The sequence below is a fragment of the Brassica napus genome, chromosome A10 (assembly GCF_020379485.1).
Source record: "Brassica napus cultivar Da-Ae chromosome A10, Da-Ae, whole genome shotgun sequence".
Classification (NCBI taxonomy): Eukaryota; Viridiplantae; Streptophyta; class Magnoliopsida; order Brassicales; family Brassicaceae; genus Brassica; species Brassica napus.
The window spans coordinates 768,011-792,319 of record NC_063443.1 but is presented as its reverse complement, the minus strand read 5'-3'; the positions used below and the strand labels follow the sequence as shown (position 1 = coordinate 792,319).

The window sequence follows — 24,309 nt, the reverse complement described above, 5'->3', positions numbered from 1 at the left end:
GCTGATTTTGTTACTTTTACTTGTTTGATTGGAACGTAGAGAGATATGTATGGTGTTTATGTGGAGTCATAGTTTCTCTTCTGTGTTGAATTGATCTTTGATTTTACTTAGCATATGAGCATCTGACTTTTTCTGCTGATCTTATTGAATGTTAAAGCTTTAACTTGTTTGAACCTTGAAACGTTGTGAGCTGTGTTTAAAATGGCGCTCGCCTTTTGCGCCATGGCGCAAGGCGCACTCAGGCGATGGCTCTGTCGCCATGTACCACCTAGGCGAGGGTGGGTTCCCTAAGGCGCGCGCCATGGGTGCCTTGTCGAGAAGGCGAGCATGGCAAAGGCGAGCGTAAGGCGAGATTAATGTAAACCGTATCTAAACCATATAAGCCTTAATTAATAATTAAACCTTAGACTTTTTTGCTCAAAAAAAAAAAAAATTAAACCTTAGACTTTAAAAAAACTTAACCGGGGAAACTTAAACGCCAAACCCTAGCTTTATAAAAGAGAAGTTACGTAAAACATAGATCTAGATCTCAAGGTTTTTTGCTTAAGGTTAGAACTCTCTAGTATAATAAAGCTTGCATCTTATTTAAATTTAGTATATCAATCATTGCATAAGTGTTCTCTAAGTTTCTTCTCCAATACAAAACAAAACAAGACGTAACTAAAATGACGTAACTAAAATTTTCTTCAAGGCGAGCGCCATATTGCGCCATGGCGCGAGGCGCAAGGCTCGGCACGTCTCGCCTTGGTGCGCCATGCGCCATTTTAAACACAGGTTGTGAGAATATAAAGGAGAGAACTTTGATGTTTCATCTTGATGTATTAGTTCTTTTGCAAGGTTTTGTTCTTTTATGATCTCAGTTTTAGTTCTATTTTGCTCGGTCTCTACAAGAAAATAAAATGGTGATGTGAAGCTTTGTTTATCTTTGCAGGATGTTGAAGTACTGATGCATGCCAAGACGAGAGAATTTGATCATTATAAGGGATGGAGCTTGTTAAATGATGAGACATGTGTGTGATTGTTCAGTTACTAGTTGTGTAAAGCAGTGTCTAGAATAGCTTAAAGAAATGGTGTGGAGGAACGAGACCACGCTGAGATGTTGATGGACTGACTCTGTTTTGTTTTTGGTTTTGTGGTGTGCAGAACAAACGTGGTGGGAGGGTTAAGTTACAGCCTATGGTGATGCCAAAACCCGTCTCCGTTGCGTTTGGCAGGTAACTCTCTCCTTCTCCATCTTCTAGGGTTTATGGGGTTGGCTGACGTCCAGCTCCTCTTTTCGGCTCTGATCGATTCTATGTACAAGAATCTCCAGTTTTTTAGGACAAGGATGGATTAGAACTGTGTTCTTTGTTTTTTCTTGTTGAAATGTTCATGGGTTGAGTTTCATTGCAAACTGGTTATAAATTTTGCTTAGTTTGTATGATTCCTCAGGTTTTGATTAGTTGTAGTGACTTTTGTTGATGTTAATTGTGTAGTTTGTAGCTAACAAAAATAGAACATGTTTTTTTAAGAATCCCTAAATAAGATACTTGTATTGGAGGGCAAAAATTTGGAGATCTCTTAAGTAAAGTTAAGACACATTTATTACTAAAAAATAATTAAGAGCTCCATTACAGGTGCTAGGGATAATCATGCTCTAATAGGGACTAACCAGCACAGTCTCAAGCCTATATCACTAGATCTTGTAAATTATATATTTGTAACCTAAAAGGAAAACATCATAAGGACTTTCTTTGTTTTTCTCCTCATCAAATCTTTGTAATCAACACAATAATAGCAAAAGGTTCTCTACAAAGCATGACACATCAGACTTTTAAATTATTATGGAGTTGACATGTCAATAAATGAAAAAAGTTGTACTACCAATCAAAACATTTTAATTTCACACATCAGCTTAGTTAATCTCAAGAAATTATCTCTTTCCCTTCTCAAAGTCGTAGAGACTCTTCTTCTCTGTTTCACATTAGCTAATCTCAAAAAAATTGACCGACACTCTTCTTCTCTTCTTCACATTAATTTGTGATTTATATGGCAACGCTTTAGCTTTTAGGTACTTGGAACTAGAGTTGTCAAACGGGTTGACCCGCGTCCATATGGACAGACCCGCAGCGGTTCAGTCAGTTCATCAGCCCGTGCGGGTTGGCCCGTGGCGGGTTGCGGCCAGAAATGTCTTGTCCAAGCCCGTCCAGCTTAGTTTACTTTTTTTGCGGGTCGACCCGCGGGTTACCTACAAAAGAAAACGTGTTATGACCTTTGTTCAATGTCTAATAATACTAATACTAATAGGGTCTCTGTTTTGACCTTTGCTCATATCTATCTTGGTTAATTTATAATTGTGCTTTTGTGTTTCCTACGTGAGGTAGGAAAAATTCAAACTCAGAAAAAAACTACACATATTCTCACGTGGACTCAGTCCACCTAACGCACATGCTTATTTCAGAAGACAAAGTCTAAATTTTGTCAACTCGTAAGAAAGAAGCGCACCTGTTTATTCTCCTTATAACATTTGATTTGCAGGTTAAAAAACATGTTAGTTCTCTAAACATAAATCCAATAAATCAACGTAAAGAACATGAAAGCAACAAACTGTAGTAGTTCAAAAGCAACACCAAATAAATTCCAGTGAACAAACTTAAAATTTTAAATGGAAATATGAAAACCAACAAGCTAAACTGAAACACTAATAAAACGATTCTCCTCAAGCGTCATCTTCTTCATCGATAATGGATTCAAAGGATGGTAATGTCTCATCATCAACATATTCTTCATCTTCCTCTACATATTTGAACCAAAATGAGTTAGCTAACTATAATGAAGACCAAGAAGCATTATAGTAGACATAATTAGCTGTTATAATAAAAAAAATATTACCATTTTCGTAAGCTTCAAATCCCTTTAACCAATTTCGACTACATATCAGTGCTTGAACATGTTTTGGTAGCAGACGACTTCTGTATTTGTTCAAAACTCGGGACCCAATGCTGAAAGACGATTCAGAAGCTACGGTTGTGATAGGTATGCTAAGAAGGTCACGCGCCACTAAAGCCAATGCACCAAAACGTTTCGAGTTATCTTTCCAATAGTCCAGGATATCCAAACTCGCAAACACCTTTCCGTCTATAGGTGGTTCTTCGAGGTATATCTCCAGTGGTGATTTTCCACTAACAACAACATTTGCTTAGCAGAATGAAAAGAAGTCCTGAAAATCAAGTATTATATGTTCTTAAGGTGTTGTTTAAATCACTATTTAAGAGAGAGTTAAAAAAATAGGAGTCAAAAGCAAACTCACATCATAATTGCTGAAATTTCCACTTTCTTCATCCCCTGCAACTTGGTCTGGACCAGCTTCATGTGTTTCTGCAGAAGGAGAATTCGATGTTTCCTTCTTCTCATAGGCGCTAAGCAAGGTCTGCAGTTTTTCACGCAAATGTTTCATCTTTCTTTCCAGAGAGTTCTTGTCAACTTTACCAAAACAAAACTCTGCAAGTTTTAGTTTCAGACGTGGATCTAAAACTGTAGCCATAGCAAAGATGTCGCTGACTTCTTCCCAATATTTTTGAAACTTCTCCTTCATCGGTATAACCATTCTTCGGACAACATCATCTCTACTTGTTTCATTCTGTGTCAGCCAGTTTTGAATTCTCCACACTTGCATGAAATACAAGTTGGAAGTAGGATATGTCGATCCTGACATGAGGCGAGTAATCTCATCAAAGGGCTTCAGGAAATCACACATCTCCTTCAATCTTCTCCACTCATCCTCGCTTGGGTGAAACTTGTAACTCCTCTCAATAAGTTTGAGATGACCAAACGCTGCTTGATACTTCAGGGCCATATCAATCATTTTATATGTTGAATTCCATCTTGTGGTAACATCCAAAAGCAACCCAGCCTTCTCTTTATTACGTACAGATTCAACACATTTAGCAAAGAGCAGCTCACGAGATTCAGATGCTTTGACAAACTTGATACTCTCTCTGATCTTATGCAAGGAATTGCCGATTACTTTGAGTCCATCTTGAACAATAAGGTTGAGGATATGCGCAGAACATCTAACATGAAAGAATTCTCCATCACAGACCAAATCATTTTGCAGCACAAGCTGAGATTTCAAGATATCTTGCATAGAATCATTGTTTGTAGCATTGTCAAGTGTGACTGAAAACACTTTTTTATCAATACCCCATTCTTCCAGTTCGTTAAGAATCTTCATAGCTAGCTGAAAACCTGTATGTGGAGGCGGTAGAGCACAAAACGAAAGAATCTTGTTCTTCAATTTCCAGTCTCTGTCTACGTAGTGTGCTGTCAAACACATATAACCTTCATGTGTGATTGCCGTCCACAGATCAGAAGTAAAGCTAATCCTTCCAGGAAGAGTAGCCAATTCTTTTTTCAGAATATCTGTCTCACTCTGATAGAACTTGTAAACATCTTTTGCAGCTGTGTTGCGACTGATAAACTTTACATCTGCATTCAAGTATGTCCAAACAGATCTGACCCTCTCATATTCAACGTATGAAAATGGTAAATCATGCAGAATGATACACTTTGCTACCATCTGACGAAAAACAGTGTGATCATACTTCTTTGCTTGCAGTTTCGCTTCTGCATTGAGCACCATCTGACGAACATCACCAGTCGTAGCCTTAAGATTACACTTCAGTAGATGTCGTCTCATAACATTAGTCTCATTGTTGTGAGAGTCATGTGCGTATTCAATTTTGCAGTGCTTGCATTGTGCTTTTTCAGAGCCATCTTTCTTAGTAACCACTACAAAATCTTGCCACACAGGTGAGTATTGTCTCCTCTGTTTCTGAGCCGGTGACTTTCCGTTATCATGATCACCTGACTCGTCTTCAGAATCAGCAGTCTTTTGTTTCTTCTTTTGCGGTTTCCCTTTGCCACCATGATCACCCTTTCCCTTATGCATCTTTCTCTGTTGCGCCTTAGATGACATCCCTTTGTCATTATCACCCTCAGCCTGAACCTGCTGTTTCTTTCTCTTATTTAGATATCCATCAGCATTGGCAGAAACCCTCTCTTTTACCGGTTCATAATCATCTTCCATGGCATCATCATCTGATTCATCTTCAACATCAATGATTCTCCTTCTACGAGATTGAGATGGCTGAGATCCATCATATCTGGTACGTTCTGCTTCAGCGTTTGCAGCGTCAAGAACTCCCTGTGTCTCAAAATCTATTGACATCAAGTTTGAGAAACCCCCAGAATCCATAGCTCCCTTCTGAATCAGCCTTTGAGATCGCGTTGCAGTCAAAACTCAAGGGCAGTTTTTTGCTTTTAGACTTCAGGAAACGTGGTTAGTGGTTACGTAACTATTAGGTTAAAAAAAAGGCTGCAGACATTTAGGTTTTTAGTTAATTAATGAATTAATGATTCATTAATTTATTAATCATTAGACATTAGTAAATACTAATCAGTCCAACCTCTAGTTACGACAGAACTACAGAAGCTTTCAAGTTTCAAGAGAATCAAGACTAGAAGTATTGAATTCATATTTATAATAGCTAGACATCGTATATAAATTATTACAAAAACTTTACATTCAGAAAAAATTCTTACTAAGAACCAAGCCAAAGCAAACTTATTCTAACATGATCACCAAAATCTATACAAGCCAATAACTAAGAATCATCACTGTGAGTAAAATCAAAGTTGTAACCTGGTACGTGAGGTAGAAGTATGGATGGTTGACCTTAAAGAAATGCTCAACAAGCTCACTGACAAGAAGGGCATCACCTATATCCATTTCATTTTTCTAAATAAAACAACCAGATCGTCTCCAGTCTCGGTCAATAAGAGCTGCAGAACCCAAAAAAAAAAGAAAATAAATAAAAGATCTCTAACTCAATAGAAGAAAACAAAGATAATCTTTCACTTTGCAACAGTTTAACTAGCTCCAACCATAACCATAATCAAAATCTTGAACTATTGAACAAAGTTTCAAGAAAGAAAGTGTATGTACCCGAGTAAGTTCTGAAACTGGAGCTACAGTTTTTCTTTTCAATGAATTGCCAACACTCTGTAATCTCATGAAGATGCACAGACTCTATGCAAGAAAATTCTAGACTTTATGAGACATCTCAACTCATAAACCTCACCATCACATTCTCTTCAAAGCTTCTTAATGCCTTCCTGACTATCCTCTGTGTCATATTCAGAGTAGCAGCTCTTGCACCACAAACACCCACAGTTAAGGCAAGAGTAACCATCGCAGGTTATCAAAGTGTTTTGAATAAGAATTGCCCAAATATGAATCGCTTGTATCAGAACTTATTACCTTGATATTGTATTCAGTAACAGAACAACAATAGCAGAATAAAGCTCATCCGGTGGTATTTGTTGAGCAAAAAGTCTGAAAAATAAAAGAAAAAAAATTAATGATCAAGGAAAAACAACTCAAACTTAAGGAATTATTGTCTAAGAAAGATGAACCTGCTATGAGCGAGAGTTGAAGAAGACATAGTCTCCATCGAAGGCTTGACAATTTAAAGCTTGTGAGGGAAGAATAAGGCAGAGGAAACACTAACTCTCTAATCTCTGCAGGAGACGGACGTAATCTCCATCGAAGGCTTGCAATCACTGATCTTATCGAATCTCTTGCATGCAATAGCTCAAACATGAAATCTGTTGAAGGCGATCAAAGTTGGAATCGGTTTGATGCATCTAGTAAGAGAAGACGAAGAACTGACCCATTAATTTGCGGACAACCCGCGAACCCGCTAACCCGTGACGGGTTATGACCCGGCCACCCGCAAACCCGCTTGGGTTAGACCCGCTAAACCCGCAAATTCCTGGACATCAAACGACTTGTCCAAGCCCGCCCCGTGATGGGTTTACATGGGCCGAACCCGCGGGTCACGGGTTGGGCTGACATCTCTACTTGGAACGAAGCCGTGAATATGATAAAGTAAATTCTTCATAACCATGTTTTCTAAATCTTTGTTTGCTGCTTTATTTTTTAATGGTCGTGTTATCTATTTAAATAGAAAATGAATACAGTGTTTTAGGTCTTGCAAAATAAGAACATAACAAGAAATAAACAACACTGAAAAGCTTTTCATCAAACAATTAGTACATCGAATGGAAAGTAGGTGAAAAGTAGGCTCTATCCAGTCAATTGCTTCTGTAGGACCAGGGCTGAAGCAGGTTCGAAGCTAAGCCAGGTTGTGTTTTACGTTAAGAAAAAACTTTGTTCTCGATAGTGGTGTTCATGGTTCTGCTTCTCATCTTTATTTCTGAACCAAGAGTTTAATAAAATTCTCTTTCTACGGAATCTTACAAGCCAGCTCACCTTTTATCAGTTCAACTCTGATCTGGTTATCTTTCTTTTTGATTAAATTCTAGATGGAATCTTAAAATTTGGAATTCGAAGTCGATGAGGCTTGTTTGTCTAAACTGCTCTGAAGTATATGACAGATGAAACAGAGAGTCAGAGACAATGATATCATCACACCAACAGTAGTTTTTGTATAGGTTGATACATGGAATCAGAAGGATCCATAGAGTATTAGAGTTGCTTCCTTGGATAAACATTTGGGTTTATATAATTGGATGGTAATATTGTGTGGTCCATGGATAAGTGCTTCTAGAATATTAAAGGAGAAAACTGCAAACAAATACTAACTAAAGAATTATGTTTTTCTAGGAGTTACAAAGAAATTTCATGTATTAAGTTTCGTGATTTTTAAGGAACAGTGGGTTGGGAATTCAAGCTTCTTTAACTAATCTCAATTAAACGAAAAGTGCTTACGTTTTTGAGGGTTTATATTCAAGAATAGATCAAGTTAGTATGTTGTTATACAAGGTAATTTCTTAAGATGAAACAAAATCAATTTGGTTTGTGACTTTATGTGTTTGCCTCCCAAATTTTAATCAGAGGTCTTTTCCTTCACAACAAAAGAGAAGCTCACAAGAGGTGAAACAGATTGTATTTGTATCTGGCAATTATAAGATATCATATATTGATTTTATCAGTCTCTCATTACTAAATTTTGATTCCATTATATAGTATTTATGAACATGGATTATGTTTGTAATATATATCTCTCAAGAAATGTTTCAAGTAAAAGCGAGCCAAAAAATTATTATGGAAGTGTGCAAGAGATTGAGTAGAAATGAGTAGAATAGATGTCACAATAAAGGAGAAGAAAAGGTTGCGACAAAGCACATTACTCACAAGATTAGAAAGTTTTGGAAAACAAAAATATATAGTATATGATAAATTTTATTGCTAGGAATATTTTTTTTAATTTTCATAAAAAATAATTTTCTTAGTCGTTTAATTATTTTCTCGTTGTTGACATACGCTAAACGAATTCTGTCTATATAAACTAACAAAAATTATTTTAATATTTATAAATAAACCTTATAAATATTATGATTTTATTTCAAAAACGAGTTCTGTCTATATAAACTAACATTATGATTTTATCTCAAAAATATATACATCTAATTTTGAAAATATATTTATCTAAAAAGCCAAGAAGAATTAGGAAATTAATATCCGATTTCATTTTTTCTATTGGCTCTCAAAGTTTTTTTATTAGGATATTGTTTGTCTCTAAATAATTAAGTTAACCAAATTGTTACTCCTAAAAGCATACTTTTAGCTAAAATAATATATATGTTATGAAAACTATTCACTATACATTTAATAGATGCAAAGAATAATAATAATTTTTGTAAAACTACATACACAGTAAAAGTAAAACCAAAGTTAGGGGTGCATTATTTTCCTAAATATGCATGGTTTCTAAGTATATAGTCATCTATTCTTATATGTTGACTAATACTTTATCTTTTTCATTGCTTACAATATAAATTTGTAATTTTAGTTGTAATTTTTGGGATTGTTTTCTTTTCAAAATGTAGAAATATTTGTTATAGAAGATTCATTTTGTATCTGATCATATATATTTTTATTTTTTTTGTAAAATCTGAATACCACAAATTTTCTAACGTGTAAATGAGTGAATATATACTATTTATAAAATCTAAAAGTACATAAATAAAAACTAATTTAATAAAATATTTTTTTTAAGAAAATAATATTTATCGAAAACCCGCGGCGTAGCGCGGGAACTAACCTAGTATATTTAATTTTGGTAGAAAAGAACCTACTAAAAATCTACTGTAATCTGGAGTTGCCTAATAACTCCATTTAGTAGGATTGGCTATGGACCATGGTAAGTGAAACGTTTGCAACAAATTCCCAAATTTTTGAAGAAAAATTATATAGACATAAGCTCATAAAAAAATATTAAGTCCCCAAATTTATGAAAAAAAAACTCTTTTGCATATACATTGCCACAAGCCTTAGAAGGGCCCGGCATTGGATTTCAATTTTTTTTGTTTTTTGCTAAATGTTTGATTTTGGTTGCATTAACAATGTTACTAAGCAGAAAACCTTATATATGATTCGACTCTAAGACAGTCGTCTCTGAGGATCAAACAACTGATCAAGCAACTTTGGAGTGATCTCATCTTGCAGTTGCTTGAGAAGCAAGTCGAAAGTTTTCTTGTCATCTCCTTCCTTCGCTATATTTATATATAATCATTTCATATTGTTCATGCACTTTAAATAGAGAGAATGGACGACAAGAATATATGATTTATATTTCTAAATCATTTATTGTGTAAGCATCTTAAACCCAAGTTCATAAGACACATAAGCATCAATGGACAAAAACTTAATCACCTCTTCATCAAGAACTCTCCTAGCCAAATCTCTCGGACAGATCTGCCTTTTCGGTTTCCACGAACCAAAACCCAACAACTCACTAGCCATTGCCTTCAAGCTAAGCCTTGATCTCACACCATAACTAATAGGATAATTAACCTTTACCAGGTCACGAACATCAACTTTCTTAACAAGCGTGACTAGACCGTTGAGCTTCTTGGCCGTTTCCGCAATACCTATACCCACAAAAACAAATTTCTCATCGCGAAATAGATCACCAAAACATTCTTCGAGGTTGGTGTTTTGGTTCACATGAAGGAGTTGGAGTATGAGACATTTGTTTTTGATGCATAACTGAACGGTAGCGGCCTTTGCACCATCTTGAGGGTTTGTCTTGGAGTTCAGAGAGATGATCACCGGTGGATCTTCTTGGTTTTCTGATAGTACGTGGAGTATCCAGCTCTTCGCAATGCAAACTTCATTGGTCACCGTCGTTTCAATGAGTATTCCATGAAATGGAATCAAATTTGTGATTGTTACCATCTTTCAATATGAAAGCGAAGAACTACTAACGTGTGTTATATATAAATACAGGAAATTAATTGTTTTGTCCATGTTCGTTGATTTTTGTGGTTGGAAAAAAACTATTTCGTCAATTTTCGAAAAGAATTTAACACAGTATAGTTAATGAATGAGTCAAATGTGATGTTATTGTACATGACCAATTTCCAACTAATAGTAAATGGAGATAGTTAACACACAAAATCAAATAAATATATTGAATAAGACATACACACATACATATATTTCGTTTTTCCTATTTTCATTAATTAACTGAAGTGCACTCACAAATTAAAGAATAAAAAGTTACAAGACCAAAAAATAGAATCGACCAAGAAAACCTGAAGATCCCCCGTCCGAACAAATTAATCAAATAACGAGACATCTCCATAATCTCATCTCCATGCATGCATGATAGCGACGTAAACGATAGATCATCAGTTTATTATTATCCCTTTGGCCTTACAACGTTCAGTATAAACCTGTTTTTGCATTTTCATTTGCTCATAAAATCTCACGATGAATTCCTCAGCTTTCTCATCTATCATTTCATCTCCTTCTTCAACATCGCTATAACAATCAACATCATCATCATCTTCATCCTCATCATCATAGTGATGATCCAAATCACGTAAAGACATGGCAGAGGCATATCCGGAGATTCCAGATGATGATGATGAAGATGCCGCCGTGAAAACCTCAATAACCTCCGTTAAACGATCCCCGGATTCATCATTAATAACATCAGCATCATCCCCACCGTCTTGGCTAATCTCCATCGTCGTCGCCGGAAGAGGAGCCGGAGGAAGGAGGATTGTGTTAGTAGACTTAGACTTAGGCATTATCGTAATCTCGGAATGGACTTTGCGTACGGACTCAACCACACGCCGCCAGAACCTGGTGTTGAAAGCCTTTCTCCTCCGGCGACGACGTAGCATGAACATGACAACGGAGAAGACGTGCATCCCACGTGATATCTTTTTGGTCTTCATGGTCGGACTCTTGTTTATTTGCTCTATCTCTAATTGGTCATCTTTATCATGTTTTGTTTCCATACTACCAAAGAAAGAAAAAAATAGAAACAAAATATCAGAAAGATAATGAGAAATCAACGAAAATGCAAAATCTTTCTCCCCTGGATTCAAAGGAAGAGAGATTTTGCTTTCTTGATTTTTGAGGAAAGATTCAGGGGAGGAACTATTTGTGACCAACGGTCTCTATTTATATGTGTTCTGTCCAAAGGGGGTGTAAGCGATAGTTATTGAAATATTGAGGTTAAGTAATAAGAGGTTATAATGTGTAGGGGTCAAAAAGAAGTAGGATATTTAACGTTATAACTAGAAACAGCGCGTTTTTTCTGCCTTCGTTATGGGAGGAAGAGATTATATAAGAAAAGAAAAGAACAGCAAAGACAGCATAAACTAGTCTACATTTTATAATTATTGCGGTTGTTAATTTAACTAAAGAAAAAAGGTTGGTAACATGCCAGATGAGTTCCGTAAATGTGTATATTTAGAGTTTCCTAAATTTTACAAGTAAGTGAAAACTAATTATGTTATTTGCAACATAGTCAAAGGAAAGGAAGATTTCTTCTAGGGTTCTGTTTCAGTCTTGAACAGAAGTTATATTCAAAAACCAAAAAAAAAAGTCTTAAACAGAAGCATGCAGCTCATGAATTTCATTAGCCAGAGGTGAACTGCAAGCACTGCCATTGTGAGATTAATTAAGTGTTGTGCTTTTGATTGAAGTTGGTATCTTAACTATAGTAATTAAAAAATCATATAAAATGATCAAGTTAATTCGTTTTGGTTAGAAGAACAAAACGATTATAACTAAAATACAAACAAAGTCCTTACAATGATTGACCTAAGTTAGTAAGTTACTTGCACGAATAATCTGACTCGAAACATGGTTCCAGGGATCTCTGTTTACTTGGTCCAATCATCGACCAGAAGATCCTATCACCAAAAAACTCGACAGGCTTCTGATCAATAACCCGGTTCTCACCTTATTCCCCAACTGCTCGGCCTTCTTTCACCCTACCCTAACTTCAGACCATTGCCCTTGTACCCTGGACCTAGCCACAAAAATCCCAGCCGCTGGAAACCGCCCTTTCAAGTTCTATAATTACCTAACCAAACACCCAAGCTTCAACCAGGTTGTGATCGATGCGTGGACACAGGCCGGAGACACTGTTTGGAACCTTACTGCTTTGTACTGGAAACAAAAACAGATAAAGAGTGACTTGAAACACTTAAATCGAGAAAATTTTTCACAAATACAAGTGAGAGTGAGTGAAGCTAACCGTTTACTTTTAGATGTGCAGGTACAAGCCCTGAATGCTCCTTCCACTCATCTCTTTGAAATGGAGAAACAAGCACTACAAACCTGGAACTTCCTACGAGGCATAGAGGAGAGTTACTTCAGACAACGCTCAAGAGTCAACTGGTTAAAGGAAGGGGATCAGAATACCACCTTCTTCTTTAGGATGGTCCAAACACGGATGAATTTCAATTTCATACGATCCTTCTTACTTCCTTCAGGTGTCATAATATCAGACCCCATCCAGATGAGCGTCCATGCCGTTACTCACTTCCAACAAATACTCGGACCATCCCCTGCGCCTGTCTTGGGAGTGCTCTCCTCTACGCAATGGTTCCACTCTTTGACAGACTTCGCTTGCCCCTCAGAACTCGCTGCTCAAATGACCGCGTTGCCCACAGCTGATGAGATAAGATCAGTCATGTTCAAGCTCAATCAGAACAAGGCGCCCGGACCTGACGGGCTCACTTCTGAGTTTTACAAAGCTTCTTGGAACATCTTAGGTGGTGAAGTCACTGAATCAATCCGACACTTCTTCATCAGCTCCTTCATGCCTGCATCCACAAACGCAACCATACTTTCTCTGATCCCCAAACACCCTGGCGCATCTCTGATCACGGAATACCGGCCTATCTCCAGTCTGAATACAATTTATAAGGTGGTCTCACGCCTACTTGTTAAGAGACTGAAGCCAATCCTTGCAGATTTGATCGTCCCGAATCAGACCGCCTTCGTGAAAGGGAGATTATTGGTTGAGAATACATCATTGGCTGGAGAGCTGGTTCAAAGTTACCATAAGAACACTGAGCCAAAGAGGATCACAATAAAAGTAGACATAGCAAAGGCCTTTGATACCTTATCATGGCCTTTCTTGTTCTCTTGTCTTCAAGCTATAGAACTTGCACTACGTTCCAACCTGTTAATTATTCTCAAGCATTGTGCTTATAATAAAGATGCAATGTACATCGACCATATATTTGTGGGAATGGCTTCATAAGTTATTACATAAAACATTTTAGTCAATATCTTGTTGATCTAAGACATTTTTATTTTTTTGAAGGAGACGGTGATCCGTGATCAGATATAATAATCACAGTGATCAGCAGAAAACAAAAATATAAAAGGAAAATAAGAGCGGTTCATGTAGACTTTTAAATTTTGACTAGCTAACGTGATAGTTGTCCGAAAAGAAAAAAAAACTAACGTGATATATAATTTTTTTTTTGTCACAACGTGATATATAGTTTATAGTTTAAATTTCAGGTAATTTTATATTGTTGCAGTATATATTTGTAGACGAACATATAAGCCCAGTTGAGCTAAATCAAACTGGATTTGAGCTAAAGTTTTGAATAAAAGCCGAATCAAATATTGATTCTTGTTATTGAACATATTCTATGGTTTTCTATATAATGTTTGAACTAAATCAAACAGAAACCTAGGAAAAACACACACACAACAAAATCTATGATAGGACACGGTTCCGTGGAAAGTAAAATAACCGAGACAGCAGTAAGACATTATTCAACGACAGCGCAACTAAACCAATCACCTTCTCTCTTAAGTCTTTTGCTAATTATTGATCAAGTCTCTCTGATTATTTCTACAATTATTATTTGATTACAACGAAGGTTCTATTGTACGTACGTATATCTCTATTATACTTGTACAATTATTAATCAAGTCCAATCATCTAAATTTGCTTGAAATTAGTCACTAAGTATTGTTCAGATCGTATTTATTACAATTACTGATAAAAACATACTAGTACTATTTAGACAACTTTGTGTGCAAGTGTAAACAAGCTTGTAAGCTATCTTATATCCGGACCGACCACGATTCTTTACTTTGTCACGAGCTTCATTAGTTCATTGTGTTAGTTAATCACCCACTTTCGAATCTCTAATAACTAAAACTGTAACTTTTGACTGATTAGAGAACGGTAATAATGAATATTGGATTAATAGAAGAATACTGGGAACGAAAGGCACATGCTCCGGAAACATTTTTTTTTTCATGGTCCGGAAACATATAATACAATGTTTGTAATTTTGTCTAGTTACATACGTCTCCTTAATTGAGTCTACGCGTCTATATTACACTCAGAAGACACGTAATTAGAAAAATCAATTACTAATAATCAACTGTTAAAACACCACAAGAAATTTTGAAGAAACAAACAAAAGGCTAAACAGCTCAGATCTTTCCCGCGTACAGCCCTGATAGGTCCCACTTGAAATCCAACTTTATGAAAATAAGTTTTGATGTTCTTTTCTTTGTCCGAAACAACTTTATTTTATTGAATATATTTATGTGTAAATCTCTCTCTTTCCGCGTAGACAACTGCTAAAAGCTGCTAGCTTCTTGTATAAATACACACACAAGTGTCCACACCTTCTCCCATCAACACATCCACCTGAAGAACCATAAGCAGCAAAAAAAAAAACTGTTTCCATCTCATAGCTCGAACAAATCCACAAAGAAAGAAGTAATAATCCAAACTCATGGGGGACTCAAAGAAGAAAAGCAGATCAGTCGCAACACAAAGAGCTTGGAATCTTGTAAGAATGGCTCTTCTCTGGGGAAGAAAAGGTGGCATATTCAAGAAATGGCACATGTTCGAGCTACGTAACTTGGTCTCCAAGCATCTCAAAGCCCTAGCTCATCATTCTAACAGCGTCGATGATAGCGTCCGTTACCTCGGCGAGAAACAGCTCTCTTTCGACGAGACGCCGGTCTTTAACGTGAAGATGCATCGCCCTGCCTCCATGAGGTTCCTCTTGCCTTGCATTGCTCCTCCCGTTGACTTTGATTACGACTTTGAATTGGACCGTCAAGATAACGATACAGAGGATGTTAGATCCTACGGCTATTATAACGATTGTTGCAATGAGAAATGTGAACGTGCGGATGGTACTTATCAAGATGAAGAAGAAGATGAGAAAGGGGTTGATGTGAGAGCAGATGAGTTTATTGCTAACTTCTATCAACAGATGAAGTTACAGAGACAAATCTCTTACTTGCAATACAAAGAACACAACGACGTTGTATGATGATTATAACAAAGTGTTCTAAATTTTCACGTGGAAATGTTTCTCTTTTTTTGTTAATTCTCCATTTTTGTTTTCAATTTTGGTTAAATAAATGGTTACTTCATTGCTATAGACATTTAGTTTCTGCAACCCACAAACACACAATAAAACAGAGACATGAGTTCACTGTTACATTGAGTTACAGTCTTGATTTCAAAAGGTCACTGACTAACTTTCAGAAGGTTTATCACACAAAAAAAAAAGATGCGTTCTCATAAGAAAGAAGGATCAATCAATCAGTCGAGTGAAGTAATCTTCTCTTCGTCAACATCAAAAGCTTTACGAGCTTGTTTAAGCTCTTCTTGCATTGCCAACAGTTCCCTACAACGGTTAAGCTTTGGCAAATCCTGCATAAAACCATATCACAAGAACATAGTCATATAGATAGAACACAAAACCGTAGCCAGCCTCAGGGTTTCATTTTGAGTAATTTACCTTGCGGATAAGATACAAGAAGTCATCAACTAGTAGCCTTCCTCGCTTTGTGCCTATCTCTTGAGCCTTATGTGTCTTAGCATTAACACAAAAATCTCTTTCCCGGTTAGCAGCAACCAATAAATATAGATACTCAGCTACTCTCTAGTTGTAATGTAGTAAAAAATATGAGAGAAAGTGAATACCAAATCAGTGACGTATTCCACAACAATGTCTTCTACAAGCGCCACAGTCTCTGGAAGCGGCTAAAAGACAGAGGACACATGAACTTTAGCATAAGTATATTAATTAAAAAAACAAGCAAGATTCTAAAGAAAGTTTGGTTAGATATGCATCATGAGTTAGTACCATTCAAAGCAACACCTTATAACTGCAATAATATCCACTTATATGATGTAGAAAAGAAGAGAAGCTTACGTTTTGCTCATCACCAAATCCATACATCATATGCTGCACTGCAAATCATCAAAAACAAAAAAAATAATAACATTCACTGTTACCACAAACACCAATTGTTACACTCTAAAGAATGTTAGAAAAAAAAAATCAAAATTACATTCTTTTTGAAAGAGGGGTTTGCGTTTCTCCGGCGCTTGAGAATTTCCCGTAGCTTTAGATTTCGACGACGACGGCGCCGCCGCTCCTGGTGTGTTACTCATCTTCTTCTTCTCTCCAAATTTCTCTAACCCTAGTGTGAGTGTTTTAGGGGAAAACTTCACAAAAAAGCATCCAAAGTCCAAATTCTCAATTCCTCTAAACCAGAGAGCTACCGGACGATAAAAGAGTCGAAAAGAGGAAGAGAGGAACTCACCGGAGATGAACAGACGGGAGTAGCAAATCGGCGACGATGACGGAAGAGAAGACTTCGCTTTTTATAAGAAAATAATAAAATTTTCACTATTTTTTTTTGTTTTAACGTTTGGGCCTAAGAAAGGCCCATTTATATTAATACCACACATGACCTATATGGATTGTTTCTTACCACACACATATACAAACTTTTTATAGTAAAGAGCTATAAGATTTATTTTCAACAAATCATAAGCCATACAACTCAATTTCAAATATTTGATTGAATCATAAGAATCACTTTTCTTTTTTTCCTTATCCTCACATCAATCGATATGATACAACAATCCAATTTGTTTCTTTAAATTTCTTGATAGTTATTCAATAACAAAAAAAAAAAGAAACAGAATCAAGACTTGATGACCCCAAGAGTAGAGGCTTGAAGCGAGACGGTATGACTCTCATCTCCAATATGAATCCCATGATCACCGATCGGTATCCTTCGGATCCCGGCCCGGTCCACTACACTTAAATACTTACACACGTGTATATTCACCTGCACACGCTTGTTCTCCCCAGCCGCCACGTGTACTCTCGTGAAAGCAACCAGCTGCTTTCTCGGGGCCCATTCTCCACCTGGCGGAGCTGAGAACACAAGCATCGTGTGAGTCCCGTCTCTCGTCCCAACGTTCTTGATATCAACGTGGACTCCGAGTGAGAGACGGTTACACCTAGCGTGCGTCACACGTACTGACTTCCCTGATACGGTACCGTTTCTACCACGTACAGCTATAGGAATCACCTTAGGCGCGTCGGCTATGCTGTGCGTGAAGCGAGTGTAACTCAAACCGTGACCGAACGGGTAAACAACCGGACCGTCGTAAAACCGGTATGTTCGACCCGGTATACGCTTGGACCGGATTGCTCTCATAGACATTTCGGTCATCGGTAAGTTTGTTAGATACTCTTGCGGGTACCACGTCATCGGAAGCTTCCCTCCGGGGTTAGCAGCGCCAAATAAAATATCAGCGATTGCGGTTCCGCCTTCCTGACCCGGATACCCGGCCCAAACAATTGCTGAGATCTTCGGATCCTTCTCCGCGAAAGTTACATCAATAGGCCCACCAGACATTAAAACTAAAATAACTGGGCCTTTAGAGGCCCGAGCAACTCGAGAGATAAGCTCTTGTTGTTTTCCAGGCAAAAGCAAACTGTTTCTGTCCTTGAACTCAGCTTCAATAGACTGGTCCAAACCCATCACGAGAACCGTCGCATCAGATCCACGAGCTGCGTCAGCCGCACCATCGAACAATCTATCGTCCATGCAGTGCACGTCCGCGCAACCCTTGTTGTGAACGGTTCGTGCATAACCGGCTATTCCTTGAACCGGACTGGTATATCCACAAGCAATACCTGCGTAGTTACCAATCATTGTGACTGTTGCGTCCGCATTTGGTCCGATAACAGCGACCGTACGGTGGCGGTGACGAGAGAGAGGTAGAGACGGGCCGAGGTTCTTGAGGAGGACGATTCCTTGATGAGCTGCTTCGAGAGCTAGTCCCTTGTGAACCGGTGTACAAACATGTGCTGATCCAAGGTGTCCGTAAGGCTGAGTCGCTATATCGCCGTCGAACATTCCTAGTCTCATTTGTACTGTTAGCGTGTTGACTACGGCATTGTCAACGTCTGACTCACGCAACAGGTTTTTGTTCACGGCGTCGATGGTATGAGCTCCTAGGAACGGTCCACAATCCAAATCCAAGCCTACAACAATACACATGATATTAGTTATTACATATGCATAGACATATCGGTCAGTGGTCACAATCTACATAGATATCAATTTTTATTGATTATAAAACAATATTGTAGACATTAAATACCAGCTTTGATGGATTTAGCGGCTGCTTCTTCAGGAGTACCAGTGTAATGTTGTGTATCGTATAGAACACCAACAGAGTCACAGTCGGAGACGATGTATCTGTTAACAAAATATAAGACAACGGTCAGCGATGTGTATCAAATTTATTATAGAAATGCTTTTTTAGCTAACGTAGCATGAAATTACCCGTTGAGACCCCATTGGTTACGTATGGTCTTTTTCAGGAGGTTAGGATCGGCACATGTCGGAACGCCATTAACTTGATTGTACGAACACATAATGCTCGCCACGTTTCCTTCCTTCACACACATACGGAAAGGAACATCGAACGTGTCTTCTATGTCTTGCTTGCTCACCTGACAATCACGTGTGAAATTCTCTCGTGAGAAAATTTAAGATTAAAATAAAAGTTGAAGCGAGAAAATAAAAAATAAAACCTTAGCGTTGAAATGGAATCTATCGACGCCGTTCCAGTTGTCGAGATCGTACGCCGTGAAATGTTTGCAACAGGCGGCGACTTTCAACCGGCTACGGTCGTTTCCCTGTAAACCTCTTACGTAGCTGGCGGCGTATTTACCAGCTAGGACAGGGTCTTCACCGGGAGTTTCCTGTCCACGTCCCCAACGCGGGTCCCGCAATATGTTAACGTTTGGGCTCCAGTATGTAAGCCCACCAACTCCACCGTTATACATGGCCCTGGCCTCATTTGACACAACCTGCGCACCCCCTCGATAGCGTAAGTTAGTCACATTAATATCACCATTGATAAAATGCGCTATACTAATTATGCAAGTTGTTGATACCATGTCGTGCAACTTGATGCCTCGTTTTTAGCAAAAGGTGTACGATAAGTTCAGATTTCATTTTCTCGCCTTTTTAATGTTTTAATATCGTACTGTTATTTTGTTTTTCTATATACTATTCGAGTAATCAAGATATATTATAAGTCAATTCAGCTGTTTAAAATAAAATTTTATTTAGAATCAGATCTTTGTCACAAATTGGAGGCAAAACAAACAAAACCAAAAGAAGAACAATATTTAAAGCAAGTTACTTTAAATATATTTATATTACTTTAAATGGCGTAGGCTAATAAGAGATTCGTTCCTACGTTTTTTTTGCATGAACTACCAGACATATCAAAACACGAGAACCGTCAAAATATCACCTCTATTAATTATTCTCTATCATATACAATAAAATAAATTAAAATATCATAATATAAGTAATATTTCGAGAGAGGAGAATATTTCGACCCACCGAAAGTATTCCGAATAAATTATACTAGCATCGCTACTGAATTTAATAAGTTAGATTTGTAATAACACTATTACTTACGTCATTTTCACAGTGAAGATATTGATTGAGAAGTGTTTAATGCTAGCTAGATCGGTGTTCTGAGTTAATGGATAAAGAGAGAGAGAGATAAAAGATCTGACCCGTCCGATGGATTCCCACAAGGAGGCATTGAAGGAAGCAGCAGTGGTGATGACTTGAGGGAAACTGGTGGCCGCAGGGAAGGGCCCAGCGAACTTGGTACCGGGACCCACATTTGAAACGCCGTGTAAAGCCTCCGACCACCACTCGTACCCTTTAATTCCTAGCCGTGGAATCGCCGCCGCAGTGTTTCCTAACAAGCTTACTTTCTCGGCCAACGTCAGCCGTCCGATCAAATCCTTTACTCTCTCCGGTATCGGAACTGACTGCTGACAGAATCTCAGTGTCGCTGTTGCTGCGTCCTTTGTATCGCAAGCAAACGTTTCGCGGCTGTGAACGTGAATGCTGCTGCTTACAAAGAAGAAAAGAATAGCGGCCAAGAACGCCATTTTGTGGAGAATCATTTCTTTAGTTTTTATTTTATTTTCCTCTTCCGGTTAACTTTGTGGGGTGGAAGAGAAAAATGTAAATGTGATGAAGGATTGTGAGAGTGAAGTTTGTGTGCTTATATAGAGAGGCAATGAAGTTATGATAACGAGTAGCTCTCTTCATGATTTTATTTATTTATTACGCTACCATTGCAATATTATATTTTAAATACACATATTGCAAAATCAAGCATATGAAGATCTTAATAACTTTTTCTTATATTTTAAAAAATAAAATTTTTATATATCTAATTCTGAAATAATTTACATTTAAATTTGAGGAACAAGTGGGGAGATTTGATGAGTGAATTAACCTGCCATTTTGGATATGTAATGGTTAGATAATGTTGGAAGACAGTTGTCTCAGCGTGGGTCCCGATTCCTTAGAAATATTACATGTCAAGTTAGATAGATTTTATTCTAGTTCATTTTAAAATGGTGTAGTAAGAGCATATCCAAGGGCACTCTATTTTTTTCTCTATAATTTAAACTAAAATAGAGTAACTCTATTATAGAGTTAAATTTGTTCCAATGGTTCACTTTATAATATAATTACTCTATAATAGACTGAAATATAGAGTAATCCTATTTTTTTACTCCAAATATAGAGTGAAAAAACAAGAATACTCTATATTTCACTCTATTATAGAGTAAATCTATTATAGAGTGAACCATTGGAGCAAATCCAACTCTATAATAGAGTTACTCTATTTTAGAGTGAAATATAGAGGAAATTATAGAGTGTGATTGGAGATGATCTAACTCTCTTAATTTGGTTTTGATTATTTTTTTGACTAACTATTTCGTTTTGATTGTTCTTTATTTTAGATCGTAACAAAGAAAAATGTTGATTTATATTCGAAGCTATCTATTTTGCGATACGGTTTCTTTTTTCTTCAACATGTTTCCCACTTGCAGGTAAAGATAGTAGTAACTTGGCTTATACGAGATGTCACCATTCTAAATTCCTAACGATCTTTATTTTATTCTGCTTTTTCTTTTAATACACATTTTGGTTCTTTTTTTTCTTACATGTAGCCGGTGAAGTGGAATTCCACGAATCATTTATTATATGCATATAGATATGAGAATATTTATATATTACGAGTACTTCTTTGTACCATAATACCATTTCATCGCTTGGGCAGACGCAGATTAAAGGACTTATGGAACAATGTTTGCGGGTGATCAATAATTAGATGCTAAAACAAAGAGAGATCGAAAATTTTCTGTTTCTATACACCAATCTTTTCCTGGTTGTATATTAGTGTTATATTCGATATAGATGCATTAATACATTTTATATGGTTTGTATGATCTATGAAAGTTGTATTATATATTGAGTTATTGACCATGCTACAATACGTAGATGGTATAATTAACGAGACATTTATAGTGCAAGATCATGGGAATGTATATTTCGAATATTCAAATATTAAAAGACGACTAGAATTTGAAAACGCAACCGTGAAAATGGGCAGAAAAATCCGTGAGAAGAGGAAGGATAAAATTTTTTTTTTTTCGAGTCACTAAGAGGTCACGAAGAAGAAGGCACCGTAATTAAAAAGAACTGAAAATAAGTATGGGCTGGGTGTCGGAAACAGACAACAAGTTGTGCTCCCGTTACTTCAGTGTCCTAAATCTCACACTCCATTGGCTGATATCATCGGTGCTCACTAAGTAAGTATTTTTTCTTTTCTTTTATGAAACTATAATACTACTTTACTAAAGTAGTAACTCAGTAACTATTGCGAAAGCCTTGGGAAACATCTTATCAGCAGCAAGGAACTCCAAAACTTTTTAACTTTTTTTATTACAAAACTAAGAACAATGTCACACGGACTATATAATTGTAAGGTTTCACGCTCAGAGTGGTGAAAATTTGAAAGTAGGCATTGGTCAGAAGAAGAAGCCGATTTAGTAGTGCTGAGTCTATGCAGTAAATGGAATATAAGGTTATCGAAAAGACGAGTCCCGACCAATGTCATGCACAAAGTAGTAACTTTAATTCTAACCCATCTGTTTTATGTCCCACCGAAAATCATACTATACAGTTTCTTGTTTCTTTGTACTAGCTCTGTCATCTCTAATCAAAGAATCATAATCCGAATAATAATTGTTAAGATGTGTGACTCGCACTGTCAGATCTCTTAGAAACACAAAGAGTTATAAGAACAACTTTTCTTATTATCTTTAGAAACTACTCAAAACTAAAGCTCTCAATATGTTTCACTTAGATCATATGGAACACCTCTCCATTAGACCTATATTTATATGAAAGACAATTCCCTTTAACATGTGGGATATGGAAAACACAACATAACCTAAATAGAAACTTCCTTTTCCTATTTCTAGGTTTTCTTATTGTGTTTATCTTAACATATTAAACATCTAATAATATGTTAAGTTTCCACAAGCTTGGAATTATCCAACATTCACCCCCTTAATTCCAACTTGAATTAGGGAGATCAATTTCTTGAACTCCGATTAAGCTCCTCATTTGCTTGAACTCAATCATCAAGTAATCATCCTCCACCACACCATGGTGTGCGAATCCATCCATTGAATTCACATCTTTCTCAAGGTTAGACTGGATGCTCTCCTTGCTTCCGTACCGCTCCTTCTTAGAATCGGCCCAGTTCTTGTAGAACCTTCTCATGACCTCTTCACTTAAGTTGCGATGAGTCTTGTGGCTGAAGCTCACTGCAATGATAACTCTGGTCACATCCGCCATCTTGCGTACGTGAGCTCTGGGAAGGATGTCGGCCTTCTGCTCAACACCCAACTGATTTATCTCTGGTTCATCTTCAGCCTTTGAGAACCTTGACTCCATTGGTACGTGCGTTGTGTCACACGCTTCCACCTTTGTGTCACACACTCCTCCGTGAGTCGTGTTGCACACTCCTACGTGAGTCGTGTTACACAGGATTCCTTGAGCATACCTCTCTTGCTTTATTTTGATTCCGTCTGCTCCTTGAATCACCTCTATGCCAAGGTAGTACGTTAGCTTACCTAGATCTGACATCTCGAACTTCTTAGACATCTCCTCCTTGAATTGCCTAATCATCTTAAGCGAAGTTCCTGTCACAAATAGATCATCAACGTAGATGGCTATGATCAAGACGTCTCCACCTTCAGTCTTGCGGTACACTGATGGTACCTGATCAAGTTTCACACTCCATGCTCTGGGTGCCTGGTGTAACACATGCAACGTCTTGTGTAACACACAAACTCGATCCTCTTCTCCTTTCTTCTCAGAACCAGTCGGTCTATCTACAAGCTCCCATATCTTGTTTCTTGTGATAGACTCCAACTCGTCTTCCATAGCTTCAACCCAATCTTCTTCACAAGATAGGTTGAACTCATCTGAGGCAATCTCTCCTCCTCTATCGGTGCATCCTAGATTGAGCACATCTGAGGTAACCTCTCCTCCTCTATCGGTGCAACCTAGATTGAACATAGCTGAGGCACGCTCTCCTCCTCTATCGGTGTGAAATCTTTTGAACCGATAGAATGCCTCACGATTATCTGCTGGCGTTGGTGGTGCACTTATTCCACACAGGTCGCCAAGCAATAATCTTAATGGTTTTGATGTACAAACCATGGCCTTAGTCGGGAATGAATCTCTGATTTGCTTCCCTGCGAAACATGTGTCACACA

At 37.4% G+C, this 24,309-nt stretch overlaps 6 protein-coding genes and 1 long non-coding RNA gene across 8 annotated transcripts; 2 read left to right on the top strand and 5 right to left on the bottom strand.

Moving 5' to 3' along the window:
* Positions 1-17: 17 nt before the first annotated feature.
* On the top strand, positions 18-1,463 carry LOC106422946. Its single transcript, XR_007317307.1, has 2 exons — positions 18-1,010; positions 1,144-1,463. It is a non-coding gene; the product is annotated as an uncharacterized LOC106422946 (long non-coding RNA).
* Positions 1,464-2,698: 1,235 nt separating this feature from the next.
* Positions 2,699-5,236, bottom strand: LOC106422954 (zinc finger BED domain-containing protein RICESLEEPER 2-like). The gene is made up of 3 exons (XM_013863742.1): positions 3,286-5,236; positions 2,872-3,177; positions 2,699-2,775 (listed from the first exon to the last, which is right to left on the bottom strand). Exons 1-3 carry the CDS (start codon positions 5,234-5,236, stop codon positions 2,699-2,701), a joined length of 2,334 nt encoding a protein of 777 aa, XP_013719196.1.
* A 4,404-nt stretch (positions 5,237-9,640) lies between these two features.
* LOC106422952 (nonsense-mediated mRNA decay protein 2-like) lies at positions 9,641-11,553 on the bottom strand. The gene has a single exon (XM_022692977.2). It carries the CDS (start codon positions 11,317-11,319, stop codon positions 10,702-10,704), a length of 618 nt encoding a protein of 205 aa, XP_022548698.1. The 5' UTR covers positions 11,320-11,553; the 3' UTR covers positions 9,641-10,701.
* LOC106422953 lies at positions 9,653-10,246 on the bottom strand. The gene has a single exon (XM_013863741.1). It carries the CDS (start codon positions 10,244-10,246, stop codon positions 9,653-9,655), a length of 594 nt encoding a protein of 197 aa, XP_013719195.1.
* Positions 11,554-15,090: 3,537 nt separating the features above from the next.
* Positions 15,091-15,754, top strand: BNAA10G01300D. Its single transcript, XM_013863734.3, has one exon. The coding sequence runs from the start codon at positions 15,091-15,093 to the stop codon at positions 15,637-15,639; it is 549 nt and encodes a 182-aa protein (XP_013719188.1). The 3' UTR covers positions 15,640-15,754.
* Positions 15,723-17,046, bottom strand: LOC106422944 (transcription initiation factor TFIID subunit 13-like). Of its 2 annotated transcripts, none has more exons than XM_013863736.3 (6): positions 16,925-17,046; positions 16,670-16,826; positions 16,531-16,568; positions 16,299-16,358; positions 16,114-16,188; positions 15,723-16,025 (listed from the first exon to the last, which is right to left on the bottom strand). In XM_013863736.3, the coding sequence occupies exons 2-6, from the start codon at positions 16,770-16,772 to the stop codon at positions 15,915-15,917; spliced, it is 387 nt and encodes a 128-aa protein (XP_013719190.1). In that variant the 5' UTR covers positions 16,773-16,826; positions 16,925-17,046; the 3' UTR covers positions 15,723-15,914. The 2 variants fall into 2 exon arrangements, with proteins under 2 accessions (XP_013719190.1, XP_013719189.1); XM_013863735.3 differs by having other exon boundaries at positions 16,670-16,801; positions 16,925-17,022.
* Positions 17,047-17,117: 71 nt separating this feature from the next.
* On the bottom strand, positions 17,118-20,738 carry LOC106423090 (probable beta-D-xylosidase 2). Its single transcript, XM_013863878.3, has 5 exons — positions 20,224-20,738; positions 19,222-19,500; positions 18,971-19,140; positions 18,786-18,883; positions 17,118-18,666 (listed from the first exon to the last, which is right to left on the bottom strand). The coding sequence occupies exons 1-5, from the start codon at positions 20,623-20,625 to the stop codon at positions 17,312-17,314; spliced, it is 2,304 nt and encodes a 767-aa protein (XP_013719332.1). The 5' UTR covers positions 20,626-20,738; the 3' UTR covers positions 17,118-17,311.
* Between the last annotated feature and the right edge of the window lie 3,571 nt (positions 20,739-24,309).

Coding starts and splice junctions, on each gene's coding strand:
- LOC106422954 (XM_013863742.1), bottom strand. CDS start 5,236: ATGGATTCTGGGGGTTTCTCAAACTTGATGTCAATAGATTTTGAGACA. Junction 3,178..3,285: donor TTTCAGCAATTATGATGTGA/GTTTGCTTTTGA, acceptor CATTCTGCTAAG/CAAATGTTGTTGTTAGTGGA. Junction 2,776..2,871: donor ATTTGAAGCTTACGAAAATG/GTAATATTTTTT, acceptor TCAAATATGTAG/AGGAAGATGAAGAATATGTT.
- LOC106422953 (XM_013863741.1), bottom strand. CDS start 10,246: ATGGTAACAATCACAAATTTGATTCCATTTCATGGAATACTCATTGAA.
- LOC106422952 (XM_022692977.2), bottom strand. CDS start 11,319: ATGGAAACAAAACATGATAAAGATGACCAATTAGAGATAGAGCAAATA.
- BNAA10G01300D (XM_013863734.3), top strand. CDS start 15,091: ATGGGGGACTCAAAGAAGAAAAGCAGATCAGTCGCAACACAAAGAGCT.
- LOC106422944 (XM_013863736.3), bottom strand. CDS start 16,772: ATGAGTAACACACCAGGAGCGGCGGCGCCGTCGTCGTCGAAATCTAAA. Junction 16,569..16,669: donor ACCCCTCTTTCAAAAAGAAT/GTAATTTTGATT, acceptor GATGATTTGCAG/TGCAGCATATGATGTATGGA. Junction 16,359..16,530: donor GATTTGGTGATGAGCAAAAC/GTAAGCTTCTCT, acceptor TCTGTCTTTTAG/CCGCTTCCAGAGACTGTGGC.
- LOC106423090 (XM_013863878.3), bottom strand. CDS start 20,625: ATGATTCTCCACAAAATGGCGTTCTTGGCCGCTATTCTTTTCTTCTTT. Junction 19,501..20,223: donor TGTGGGAATCCATCGGACGG/GTCAGATCTTTT, acceptor GGGGGTGCGCAG/GTTGTGTCAAATGAGGCCAG. Junction 18,884..18,970: donor AACCAATGGGGTCTCAACGG/GTAATTTCATGC, acceptor TTTTGTTAACAG/ATACATCGTCTCCGACTGTG.